At 39.4% G+C, this 14,311-nt stretch overlaps 1 protein-coding gene across 6 annotated transcripts in view; it reads right to left on the bottom strand.

Annotated features, from left to right (window-relative positions):
- Positions 1-9,387: 9,387 nt before the first annotated feature.
- The window catches only part of LOC107654617 (mevalonate kinase-like), a 17,217-nt gene continuing 12,293 nt past the window's right edge, over positions 9,388-14,311 (bottom strand). For 3 of the 6 annotated variants that reach the window (XM_016441769.1, XM_016441772.1, XM_016441771.1), the window contains exon 10: positions 10,943-12,340. In XM_016441769.1, coding sequence (XP_016297255.1) covers positions 12,189-12,340 — 152 coding nt within the window. In that variant the 3' untranslated portion in view covers positions 10,943-12,188. Of the gene's footprint in view, positions 10,035-10,942; positions 12,341-13,014; positions 13,017-14,311 lie in introns of those variants that run through there. The other 3 variants (XR_001630352.1, XR_001630353.1, XM_016441773.1) reach the window with 3 other exon arrangements.

The raw sequence follows: 14,311 nt of genomic DNA, 5'->3' as shown, positions 1-14,311 counted from the left end.
ACCATTATCTGTAGTTGTTAAGTCCTACCATCTGTTATTTTGTAGAGTTTTCTACTCATGTTTTTTCCCCCCCTAGGGTTAAATTATGACAAAGTTAATATCAAGAGAAATATGCAGGTTAAAACAGCAGAATAACATTGATCTTATTCATTTAGCCTATTTTTGTTCTAACACTAACCTGATATGAAATAATTGAACCTGACAGCCAGTGACAATGAGGAGAGTTCAGGCTTTGATGGGATCTTGTGTGATGTGTGCCATTCAAATCCACCAGTCAGCAGGGAGACAGAGAACGAAGAAGAAGAAAGACAGAAAGAAAGAGTGAGATAAAAAAAGAGGAGAGAGGGAACCTCAGGACCTTGAAGGAGATGTCAGTTGAGGGCTTGAGTCGGTCTTGCGCCTGGCTGAATAGCGGTCAGCCCCTCTGCACGCCTCTCTTCCCTGAAAGCATGACATTGCCAAAGGGGGAAAAAACAACATTTTATCATTCTGTGCCATTCACACCCTCTCTTTTCCTGTCAAACATGCCATATGTCCCCATCTCAGGGCGTCCTGCCGGCTTATCGAGTGTGACAGGGCCATTCTCACACTGCTCCCAATCACACTCTGTCTCCGGCGGGTAGAATCCTGCTCTGGCGGCACCGTGCAGTGACGGACTGTCAGGGAGAGGGCAGTGACTTCCGCAGGGTCGCACCCCAGACAGCCAGAGAGTCCAGAGAAGACAGAGGACGCAATAGATGAGAGGGAATGGAGCTCGGGAGTAAAGGTGAGGCTGTGATGACCATGTGGCCCAGAGTGCAGACTCGTCATCGGAGGTGAATTACTCCAAACGAACCCTGCATCCCAATTCACATACTGTATTATGCATCTTAAACAGAAGGCGAAATTAACATATTAAGAATTAGTGCATCCCAAATCACTATTTCAAAGCTGCCTGGATATGCTTTTTCCATGCATCCGTACATGCTCTTTAGGCTAATATTGCTCACAACAGCCAACTTTTTTGTTCAGATAAATGAAAGGGTGCAGCTGCACAGCATTTCTTTTTATTGCTGGTAAGTAATTTTCAGCTAGATGCAATTGCGTACATATAAACACCAACCGTAAGGACCGTAAGCATGACACAACTTTATGCAACACAGACTCATTGGAAAAACTCTAACTACATTTTTGCAAAACTCCAAAAACATACCTATACATACAAATTCACTGCAGTTTGTAGCTCTACACTAGTGGCAATATAAAGGCAATAGCTTTTATTACTTTTCAAACAAATATTGATTACAGGGGCGCTTGGTTATGAGTCTCATGAAACACGAGTCACAGAAGAACTCAAAATAACTTATTTTTATTTCATATTTGCTTGTTAACACCATCGGTTAAGTTTAGAATGTAGGATTTAGTAAAGGTGGTACATTATTGTCAAGCTCGATAAAGCATTAACCTTTTAGCACCACTCACTGCATGTACATACAACTAACTTAATAAAATATTGTCAGATTCGCGTTCCATCTGTTTTGAAGAAAATTTAACATGCTTTTAGCACCACTCACTGGACGTTTCACAAGACGAGCAAAAAGCAACGTAATATCATTTTGTAGAAATTTCGCCACAGGCACATTTTTCCTATGAGCGTGAATAGAGTTTATGATATTACATTTCAGGAAAATGAAACAAAGTACAAAGAAACAGTTCACCCAAAAATCGAAATATGGTGAAAATGTACTCACCCTCAGGCCATCCAAGATGTAGATGAGTTTGTTTCTTTATCAGAACAGATTTGGAGAAAAGTAGCATTCTATCACTTGCTCATCAATGGATCCTCTGCAGTGAATGGGTGCCGTCATACAGCTGATAAAAACATCACAATAATCCACACGACTGCAGTCCCTCAATGAATGTCTTGTGAAATGAAGAGCTGCGTGTTTGTAAGAAAAAAATCCATCAAGATGTTTTTAACTTCAAACCATTGCTTACTCTATACATAATATTGCTTTCTTCAGTGACAAAATCATCTTGTACGAATTTGGAAAGAAATATGCACAGCTCAAGCACTGTTTACAAGCAAAACCATTCCAACAGTTTTAAATATGTCGGTGGGTTTTGATGTAAGAGGACAACAGGGAATAGCCTTTTCCACTGGAGGAAGTGTTATTATTGACTCTAGCCACTAAGCGACGGCTTCAATTTAAAACACCCTAATGATGTTTCTTATAAACCCGCAACTTTTCACTTTACAAGATGTTAATTGGTGGACTGGAGTCATGTGAATTATGTTTTTATCATCTGTTATGGACGGCATGGATGGCAGCCATTCACTGCAGAGGATCCATTGGGCTATCTATATCTTGGAAGGCCTTCACCTTTAATTTTGGGTGAGCTATTCCTTTAAGGCCAAAACATAGACAATGCAAGCATGTGAACACACATGCTTCCAGCTACGCAAGCGCTATTCTGTAAACTGTTGCATTCCAAAATGTGTCTGCTTGCAATTCAACTACAGCATCTCATACAAAAATCTATATTTACAGAATTAATAATTATTCATTTATTTCACAAGTGTCCATTAATGAGGGGGCTACCAAGATAAAGTGAGTATTTTTCAGCTGCTCAGAGATTTTAAACATTTGTTTTGAACATTTCTCAAAAATCGTATTAATTTCTTTTGTTTTTAAAGTGGAAAAAACGGCGTTGCATTCCTTTAAGAGTCTGTATTGCGCTAGGTTTCAGTTCCTGCAGGCCCACCGCGTCACTCATATTATGACATATTACCTTAAGAAACACTCTCAAATCCACTTTAAAGCTCCAAGGAACATTTTTTCTCATTACAGAATATCACTGTCATGTCACAGCACCTTTCCTCCTGACAGCAATTGAAGTCCAAGGTGACTCGGAGCATTTAACACCTCAAGCATTAATATAGATGAACGCACCCAACGGCGATCAGGTCAAACGGCTGCCGGGGAGACGAAGCCGGTACAGCTCACCTGGGAGGCCAGGTTACAGCTTCGTTTTCCCGCTCATTAGACCATACCCCCACCCTTCTGTCTCACGCCGATCTGTGCCGGGCGCAGGGGGAATGGAGAGGTCACTTAAGCATTTGACGGCGAAACGAGCCTCACGTATGCAGATGACGGTGCCTCCTGATGACTAATGTGTGCTGATTGCTCAACAGCACTAGAACTCTGGGAAACGGCGCAGGACTCGACGAGCTCTGCAGATGCCTGGATGCTCAACAAGTGAGTAATCAAGAGAAAAGAGGACAAGAAATTAGAGACATTCCTCTACGGATGATGTGCACGGAGGCAGAAATCAGGGGCTGAAAGAGAGCGAGTGAGCGAGAGAGGAACCTAAATTACCTGTAACTAGCATCTCGAATGCAAGCCAATGCGAAACCTAAAGTCTCCACGTCCTTATGAGCATTTTTCCCTCTTAAAATATATCTGTAAAATGATTGCTAATCTATGCAAAGAAGCAATCAGCAGCTCATGCATAATGCATGAGCACGAGAGACCAATTTTAAAATGCTTTCAGATTATTAGATATTATCAGGAATTCAGCAGATGAAATCTGAACACTTCTACCTGCGCAGCTCTAATTACAGCAGCCGAGTGGGCAGACAGGAAGGCGAAGCGCCGGCACGGTCAGGGCCCGCCGCAGGTCATTTGCACACATAATTTAAAGCCAAGGTGACCGCAGGACAAATCCCAGCTCCAGGTCCGAGTCATAATAGATGGAGAACGAAACCACAGAATTAGCATGTATATCTCTACCAGTGAAACTGATAGCTGGAGATGAAATGGTTCAATCGCTCTAAGTATCGTGGATGATTTTTCATAGCCTACATCAAAATGGTATAGCTTCAATTTTGATGTATTCAAATGCAGATCAAATCGGTTGATCTGCACGAGATGGGATTGAACTTGGCACGGATGCCGACTGCTTGCTTCAATTTTTATTTAAATGGGCCTGAAATCAGAGCGGGATGTTATACCTCCATTAAGCACTCAAGCAATTGCATTATTTTGCATTGGATTAAATTACGCTTATCTCTGCGGACAGAGGATGCTGTCTTATCAAATGAGCATCTGCATTTTAAAAAGAGAGAAAGAATGGAGCGGAATGTAGGATGACGGGATTAAGCAAACGCTAATTCATTTCCGACACGCGGCCGTGTCCGGTCCATCCACAAAGGCTGCATTTAGACACCTGAAAATCCGCCACGCAATCAGCTGTCATTCACAGTGAAGTTATGAAAGCTCAGGAAATTCGGTTTGACATTGCAACGAGTAGGAGTTATTTTGTGTATTAGGCCAGTGTGGATAAAAGCAGGACTCTCAAGCTCTGCTCCAAAACCATTTTCAAAGCATTTTAAGACATCACAGGCAGACCACCAACGCAAAGGTTCAAAATGGAGGCAAATTAATTATGCAGGCTCCTAAAATACCTTGTATTTGACAAATTGTCGACGTATGGGGAAAGCAATTCCAGAACGCATCGACAAGCTCAGAGAAAAAAATTTAATTCAAGAAGGCGAAGACATGAGAAATTTTAATCATAGGCCTAACCAAACTTTCAATACTTGAATTAATTAAAATGTAGTTCAAGAAATAAAAAACTAAATGCTAGAAATAGTTTGGTGTAATTAGAAATGCATTATTTTCTGAAATATTTGTGCGCTATGGACTTTTACTCACACAGGAGTATCATAGTCCTAGTTTAACAACATACTGAGGACAAACTCTATAGGAATCAATTTAGTAAGGAGCACTATGAAAATGTGCATGTCCATTTAGTCTTGGTTCCAGTTGTATATTATACATAAATTATTTCTGGAGGGATTTTTAAAAAGAGTTATATGCCATGAACCAAACAACCAGCTACAAGGCGAATCGAAGAGTTACAAACTTAAACAAAAAATTTTTTTGAAAATTTGGTACGTCTCTGGATTTGATGGCTTTAATGAGGTAAAGAACTACAAAAATATTCATGTTTAACAGTGGCGCAGATTGCTTTCATTGTAGAATCAAACGTAATGTAGTCTTTCACCTGGAATTCAGCTGTTAAACAGGTTTATTTAAAGGGGTCATATGATGTTGCTAAAAAGAACATATGTCTGCATTTGTGATCGGAGAAATGACAAACAACAAGCGTTACTTTACACTGCTCAAAACTGGCGTTTGAATCATCAGTGGCAAATCCTTTAAATATGAAAGCATACTTACAGTCTGTGAGTCAGAACAGCCGACATTGTTGTCTACTGTCCCAGAATCAGGAAACAGTTCTCCATAAAATGCGCTGCACACTGTAGACATGTGGGGGCGTGTTAGAACGAGCCGTTTTAGGTAGGCGTGGTTGACTCTTAACTTTTATAAAAAATATCTCTTTGGATTTGAGACTTTAGTCTTTGCAACTTTACAGATCTTCTTTATGCACCAAGAGCTTGTAACACTCCAAAGAGAAAGGAAAAATTTAAATCGCATCATATGACCCCTTTAACAAAATTTATAAATAATGTGGACTGACAGCTTTAACAAAAGCATATAACACTGATTAACAACCTCACAATAGATCTATTTTTAGAGGTTTAAGTTATTGGCAAAAATCAATTAAACTCTTCAAATTAAAAGTTGCTGCCTTTCTAGTGCATTCCAAATCAGTCACATATAAAGTTTGATTTCAGTTAGGATGCTGCCTATGTAGGGCAGCTCACTAGTTTTTGGAACAGAGCTTCAGACAGCAACAAAATCTCTTCATGTTCTGGGAAGGTTCTTTACTCTGTGTGTGTGTGTGTTTGTGTTTAGATCAGGTAAAGGTGCCCTTCCCCGACACCCTCCACTCTGAACTGCTTCGATTTGCTCTGAGAGATTTTCTGAGGAAAGCCCAACAGGCTTCATGCTCTGAGCGTTAGCCAAGCAGAGATGAGCGCTTTTACAAAAATCAATGAAGCTCTTCAAAACCTACAGTACAACAAAAGCATTCCTCTGCAATTAGATCTGTAGACTTGAGCACCCAAACACTACACTTGGTACAGTTCAGATATTTTATATTGTAAAATCAATATGGTATATATACAGTAGCACTGGCATAATAAAGAATGTTATGCAATTTCTCTGCTATAAACCCTTAGCGAGAAAAAAAGGGCCGTGGCGGTGGGAGTATCAGATGGAACATCATCGTATTCTTGGAAGTACCATAACTATAAAACAGTAAATGCGGTATATGGGTAATTGATTCATGTTTCATGTACGTTACATTTTTCCATGGACTTTTTAATGAAAAATTTAACATTTTAAGTTCAAATTTGTATAAAAAGGGCTCTCCAGTCTCTACATTAATATGAGGTAATAAAAGCTGCAAGCATAATTATAAAATAATGATCAAAATGATACTTAAAATAGTATTAAATTTCATACCGCAGGATTTCCAACAACCCATAAAGCATGGCATACTGTTTGATTACTGATTTATATTCATATACTATGGTATTTACATGGTACTACAAAGAATACCATGACATTATTATGATGTTATGATGGAACGTTTTTGTTTTTGAAAAGAACTTCAATTACCAATGCTATTAACAAACTACACAGAATCATTCATCATTGACTGATTGATTGATTGAACATCATCAACTGATATGCTTTCACTGAGGCTGTGAATAACAGTGATATTGGTTCAAATGTGCTCATTCATCAAGACAGGACCTTAAGTGAATTCATCAACCTGAAGTGTCTATAAGATGCTGAAGTCTTGTGTTCTCACCGATTTATCCCACCTATTCATGTGCTCACACAAGGACTTCTTTTCTCTCTCTCTCTCTCCCACACACACACACACACACACACACACACGCTTCATCCTCTTGACATGTGAAGGTCTGTGCCTGATTCTTCTACAGCCGACAGCCTTAATGGGGTCAGCTGACCTCTGCTCTCACTTCTCACCAGGGCCAGGCAGAAGGGGAATGCCTTTCTCCACTCTGAAAGACACACAAACTCCCACACATACTCTCATTTTACACCACCTTGACCCTGACCCTTGCAGCATCTTCTCAAGAGGAGCAGAGAAAAGAGCCCTGCTCAGCTGCAGAGCCACGAGCTCTTGAAGGAAGGTGAGAGGTCACCAGTGGGCAAGACGAAAGCCTTCTCACGAATTGGAATTGCACCAGGCTTTACCCGTGAAATATCACCAGCCTCGATTTTGCTAAAGTTGCTAGGGTTAAAAATCAATAAGTCTAATGAACTAGAGAGGAGAGGAGAGAAAAAGGAAAGGAAAGAGGAAAATGGCAGGAAAGAGAAAAGCGAAACACAAAGGAAAAAGGAAAGGAAAGGAAAGGAAAGGAAAGGAAAGGAAAGGAAATAATGTACCAGGAAAAGGACAAGAAATGAGAAATGAAAAGGAAAGAATCAGAAATAAGGACAAAATATGAAAAGGAAAGGGTGAAATAATAGGGCAGGAAAAAAAGAGGAAAAGGAAATGAAAGAAGAACGGGGAAAGGATCAAAAAAGAAAGAAAAATAGGAAAAGAAGGGGATGGAGGTGGAAAGGAAATTAGAAAATGACCAAAAACATTAAAAGGAAAGGAAAGGAAATAATGTATCAGGAAAAGGACAAGAAATGAGAAATGAAAAGGAAAGAATCAGAAATAAGGACAAAATATGAAAAGGAAAGGGTGAAATAATAGGGCAGGAAAAAAAGAGGAAAAGGAAATGAAAGAAGAACGGGGAAAGGATCAAAAAAGAAAGAAAAATAGGAAAAGAAGGGGATGGAGGTGGAAAGGAAATTAGAAAATGACCAAAAACATTAAAAGGAAAGGAAAGGAAATAATGTATAAGGAAAGGGGAAAATAACAGGACAGGAAAAAGAAGGAGAGGAAAAAGGAAATGAAAAAAATGGGAACAGGAAAAAGGAAAGATTAAAATGAATCAGAATAGAAAGGGTATAGAAAGAAGAGGGGGAAATTAGAGGAGAGGAGAGGAAAAGAAAAAAGACAAATTATGAAACTGAAAAGGGGAAAATAACAGGAAAGAGGAATGGGAAAAGGAAATGGAAAGACGAAAAGGTAGGAAAAAGGAAATGGAAAGGATCATAAAAGAAAATAAGGGGAGTGAAAGAAAAACAAAAATGACAAAAAATGAAGGGGAAGAAGGAAATAACAGGACAGGAAAATAAATAAAAAGGAAAAGTAAATGGAAAGGATCAGAACAGAAAGAAAAGGAAAGAAGAAAAGGACAAAATATGAACAGGAAAGGGGAACAGGGAAGGAGAAGGAAACAACAACAATTAAATAATAAAAGGAATTAGGAAAAGAGCAGAAAATGAGAAATGGAAAAAGAAAAGTAAGATGACAACGGCAGGAGCGATGACAGGACAGGGAAACAGAGAAGGAAATTAATGGAAAGAGGAAAGGACAGTAAAATAAAGAGGGGTGATGAATGTTACTTTTCCTGTAAAAGTGGTATCAAAGGCAAAGCCTGCTGAGAAGACACTCACACAGCTGGCCAGTCGCTGGCTTTTATCCGTGCCACTCTCACAAAAAGGACATGCTGCCAGCGTGCTCTTCTGCTATGATCTGTTTAGAGTGTCACCCAGACAAACGCAGAGTTCATATCCATCACGCACAGTGTCACATCCCTGCAGAAAACGAGTCCCGACAGCACCACACAATGCTCACATGCCCAGAGAAAAGAGGAATAAAAACACATCATGCCCTCACATTTACCCATTACTTGAACCGTCACTCTTGAACTTTGGTTAAAGGAACATACGGAAGGGGAGAAATCATTTCGGCTGGCAACAGACAAACAGAATAAAGTGGAAAAGGCCTGAATTCTTGTTTTATTATATTTCAATAGCTCTGCTGTTTCCCTCCATCCTTGACCCCTTTTCTTAGCTGCCTCTGTTATCTGAAATAATGTCAGGCCATCCTTAGAATCTATTCATCAGTGCAGAAAGAAGCTGCCGCTGACATTGATAAAAAATACCATCTGTGCCTCGCAGGGAGGAGAGACAGAGAGGTACAGCTTGCCCCTCCTCCTCCTCATTCCTCTTCATCAATGCAATTTAAATTGAAGAGCTCAGTGGTAATTAAATTCAAGCTGGGGTTACGGAGGGGGCCGAAGACGCGGATTCGACACAACAGAGAATGCGCAGAGAGGACGCCACACAGAGGGTCAAGGTTCACCAAAGGCAGCCTTGGCCGGCCAGTTCCCATTCATTCAAACAACCTGTCTGCACAAAAGCCTTCTGACATTTAAAGAAATGAATAAAAACAACAGAGAGAGGGAACGAAAGAAGAAGAAAAAAAATCAATTATTCCAGATTTTCCCCCCCTCCACAAACTGACCTTTTCTCTCTAGCATCCTCTGCCAGTTGTTTGTTGGACAGACTTCAAAACTGCCATAGTGTTTAACTCATTGCCGGCCCTATCAAGGGCTCTCATGTTCGAAAACGGGATGGAAGGAAGGAGGAAAAGTCGATAACCTTTTGGTGGATCCGTTTTTGTGAAATTGTTTGTCAGCACAAACACGAGGTGCATGACTAGCAGCGGGTCAGGGGGATTTCGGTGGCGGGGGCCGGTCTTGGGCCCCCCTCTTCTGGTTAAAGCCAGCTTTACTCATTCATCTGTTCTCCCTCGAACGGCCGATGCCACCCTCTCCTCCCTCCACTAATCCGGTTACCACATTCACAGGCAGTACCCTCTCCCTTTTCATTACAGCAGATCAGAGATTGAAAAGCCATTCCTCAATCTGTCTGAGGATGAGATCCAAATTGGATCGGGCTAAAGTGAATGTGGCAGAGAGGGGAAAATGGGAAGGGAAGATGATGCGACTCATTTTTACCCTTTAGATCAGAAAAAGCAATATTCATAGTGTGCATGTACAGGTAGGTGGCCTGTTTGTGGGTAAATGCCACACGCCGTGATTGACAAGAGGACAACGGCTCACTTCTGGGGTCTGAGGTCACTTCCTTAGAGTGCTGCGATTGTTTCCTCTTAAAACATCAATGTACTCCAAAGGTGTAGATCAGCTATACACAAGAAAGAAAGAAAGAAAGAAAGAAAACACTTCTGTTATTTATTTTAATGTTTTTGAAAAATGTCTCATCAAGGCTGCATTAATTTGCTCAAAAATATAGAAAAACAGTAATTGCAATAGTATTGTGAAGTACTATTACAAGTTGAAGCACGTGTTTTCTTCAGTGTCATATGATCCTTCAGAAATCATGTTAATATGCTGATTTGGTGCTCAAACATTTTTTTATTATCAGTGTTGAAAACAGCTGCGTAATATTTTTGTGATACATTTTTTTCAGGATACTTTGATGAATATAAAGTAAAAAAAAAAACAGATGTAGAAATATATTTTTTTATAATAAGGTAAAAGTCACTTTTGATCAATTTAATGCATCCTTGCTGAATACAAATATTAATAAAAAAAAAAACTAATTAAAATATTCCTAAAAACCTTAGGCCTTCAAACTTTTAAACACAAACGTGACCCTGGAGCACAAAAGCAGTCTTAAGTCGCTGGGGTATATTTGTAGAAATAGCCAAAAATACATTGTATGGGTCAAAATTATTGATTTTTCTTTTATGCCAAAAATCATTAGGATATTAAGTAAAGATCATGTTCCATGAAGATATTTTGTAAATTTCCTACTGTAAATATATTAAAACTTAATGTTTGATTAGTAATATGCATTGCTAAGATCTTCATTTGGACAACTTTAAAGGCGATTTTCTCAATATTTAGATTTTTTTGCACCCTCAGATTCCAGATTTTCAAATAGTTGTATCTCGGCCAAATATTGTCCTATTCTAACAAACCATACATCAAAATTGACCCTTATGACTGGTTTTGTGGTCCAGGGTCACAAATGACTAACCAAAATAATCAAACTGAGATACATCTTGCACACAACAGCACACAATCATCGTTAAAAGCCATGTTTAAGCTCTTGAAGTGAATGTTAAACCAAAACTGTCCAATGAAAGTCAGGTTCTGAACTTCACTGACTTGCACTGCGTGGACAAAAACAGCACTTTTTTCTGCACAAAACATAAATAGCCTAAAAGCGCTAAATAAGAAAAATAGGAAAATAAGACTGGCCAGGAAATCTGGTCTGCACAATATGTTCCCTTTACTTCCGAAATGATGGTTATGCACCTTAATTAAGTACACTGAGAGCTTCACATTTACAAAACCAACAACACTCACTTTTAAATGTGTCTCTGACCTCCGTAGGTCTTCTCAAAGTTGACTTGTTCAAGCATAAGGGGCTCTGTACTTCTGCCGGCCTTTGGTTTACAGGAACATATTCATCTCAGTGCAAAACCATTTCCTATTCTCTAGCTCCAGGTCTCGTGTGCTGAAGATAGCCCTCTTTATCTGTTCCTCACAAAACACCACTAAAATTACACCCTCTCCTGGGACTGTGGGGAAATGTGCTCCGCTCTAAGTGCAGAGCGTTTATTTCATCACCGCGCTTCACAGATCAACTTGAACTGTGTCTGGTCGACAGCCAAATGCGTCCCAGCATCCCCTCCTTGGCTTCAAAACTGTTCCGGTTCAAAATATTCTGACAAAGTGCAAAGAACCGAAAAGTAATTACTTTGGGTTTAGTGACAATAATACAATGGCTGTACTCAGCCCAAAATGCTCCAAGCTGTGTTAGTTCTGGTCGGAAATGTGATCCGTGTTGAGAAACATTTTGGCAAATGAGATGATCATACTGCATTTGCTGGGAATACATAGACAGGCCAGAAAATAATAATGTTGTGCATGACAGCTTTTCATGAAAAGGCTGAAATTTATTAAAAGCAATTTTTTAAATTAATTTAGTTAGTATCATATTTAATTAAATTATCTATTATTTGCATTCCATACATACTGTCAAAAATTGACAGTATTAAATCTGTTTTACACTTTGCTGCCATCTACTGGCATACAAAACTTTATAATGCATGCACTCTGAAGGAAATAATACAAACATATTTTTAAAAAAATCTTAATTCAGCAGATGATAAGGTTATGTTTTATAGCATTTTCCAATTCTATAAAAAAAATTGCAATGTGAATATGAATTACGTTTATCGAACCAGGATCCAGAGTAACAGCAGCAATGAGCATCTGTGCTAACGGCAGCAATGATGCATACAGTACAGTGTGCTTGCTTTATGTTTCAGTAGCTGTGGAGGATCTTCAGTATGTCCTGACTGAGTGCAGCTGAAGAGTGCTGCTGGACTCCAGGAGCTCCGATGCTGGTCTCCCAGCAGTCAAAGCCACAGGCCTTCAGCTCCTCAACGGTTCTCTGAATCACTGAAGTATCTGTTTCTGTAAACAGAAAGGACAAAAACGTCCCCATCAACACCAAGGACTGGAAAAATTACACTCAATGAAACAGGTGCTCCATGGAGTTAAAGCTAAATTGTGTAAATGTGTCATTTCTGCATCTACAAAACATAATATAATCAAAAAGGGCTGGTAAATTGTTTAAGAAATTAATACTTTTATTCAGCAAGGACATATTAAATTGACCCAAGGAGACCGTAAAAGCATTTATAAGTGTATCACGGTTTCTACGAAAATATTAAGCTGCACAACTGTTAACACTGATAGTAAGAACTGTTTCTTAAGCATCAAATCAGCATATTGGAATGTTTCTAAAGGATCATGTGACTGGTTGCTAAAAATTCAGCCTAAATTACATTTGAACATATACTGTATTAAAATAGAAATCAGTTTTGTAAAATTGTATTATTTCACAATATCACTGTTTTTACTGTATTTTTGATCAAATAAATGCAACCTTGGTGAGTATAAGAGACTTATTTTAAAAACATTATCAACCCCAAACTTCTAAAAGGTATTTATAATATATTATATTATACTGGATTGGATTTGCATTTGTGTCACTCGCATAAACAGCACAACTCATCGGCAGGAGCATGTGAAAAATTGTTCAGGAAACAGACTTGGTTCAGATGAAAATCTTATTTGTACGTCACATCTTAACATACTTTATACGCAACATTGTTCCAGCTGAAACACATTTGTTTGTGTCAGGAGCACTGACCATATTACGCAGGTGGTCTGAAAATCTGCCAAACCCTCAAACATGAAACCCAAGAATCAGTGTGTGTGTGTGTGTGTGTGTGTGTGTGTGTGTCACCAGGTGGCTGATACTGTTCCTCTGGAGTTTTAGAAGATGAAACTAGGTGCAATTTTACATGCAAAATACAAAAACAGACCACTTGCCGTGTCAAGTGAAGTAAGAATTCAATGTCTTTTTTGACAGGCAGGAATCCAATTTTCATTTTAAATAATGCTGAGGTACAAGAACGACAGGACACACTTGGAGTAAGAACAATTCTGTTTGCAAATTAAACGAGCAAGTGGACTTTACCTCAAAAATCTTAATTCAGCCTTAACAAGGTGTGCCTAGAAATGACAATGACACATACTCAAGTTGTTAGGCATCATAAACATCATAAACGTTGCCCGGCTTCTTCCAGCGTTGTGTCTGCTTTATTGGAGGCTGTTTTTGAGGGTTCTAAGATCCTGATTAAAATTCAATGCGTTAGTGGCTTCAGGCATAAACAAAGAGTGTGGCCCAGTCTGACAGCTGCTGTGTCAAGTTGTTAGCTTTGTCAGACAAAAGTGACAAGCGAGATTCACCTCACGAATCCCGCTAAACAGTCACGCAGTCTGCAGGGTGCCACCCTCATGGAGACTTTTCAAACAATTCACAGCAATCAGACTGATTAACCACAGGTAGCATATCCAAAATATACACTGTAGGGTTCCAGGAAGACATTTCATGCAAAAACAACAACGATTGGTACAATTTTAAAGGGGTCATATGATGCAATTTCATTTTTTCCTTTCTCTTTGGAGTGTTACAAGCTCTTGGTGCATAAAGAAGATCTGTAAATTTGCAAAGACTAAAGTCTCAAATCCAAAGAGATATTCTTTATAAAAGTTCAGAGTCAGCCACACCTACCTAAAACGGCTCGTTCTAACACGCCCCCACATGTCTACCTCACTATGTGGGAAGATTTGCATAACGCCGCCCAAATGTTCACGCAAAGAAAGAAGGCGTAACTTTTATTCTCGCTGTAGTATTGTTGCCGCTGCCGCCATGTCGTGAAGACGCTGTGTGCTTCGTTGTGAAAGCGAAACTACTTTGTTTGGTCTTCCAAAAGAGGACGATATCCGCTTCGTCATGCCTAGAGCTGATCCGTGCTGGTCACTGAGGGAATACATCAACTTAGTGCTGTGGATCACCGGATCGGCTTTCACCGT

This window comes from Sinocyclocheilus anshuiensis, unplaced genomic scaffold (assembly GCF_001515605.1).
Source record: "Sinocyclocheilus anshuiensis isolate Anshui unplaced genomic scaffold, SAMN03320099.WGS_v1.1 scaffold799, whole genome shotgun sequence".
Lineage (NCBI taxonomy): Eukaryota > Metazoa > Chordata > Actinopteri > Cypriniformes > Cyprinidae > Sinocyclocheilus > Sinocyclocheilus anshuiensis.
The sequence above is the reverse complement of the archived record's forward strand: the minus strand, read 5'-3'. Positions and strand labels throughout refer to the sequence as shown.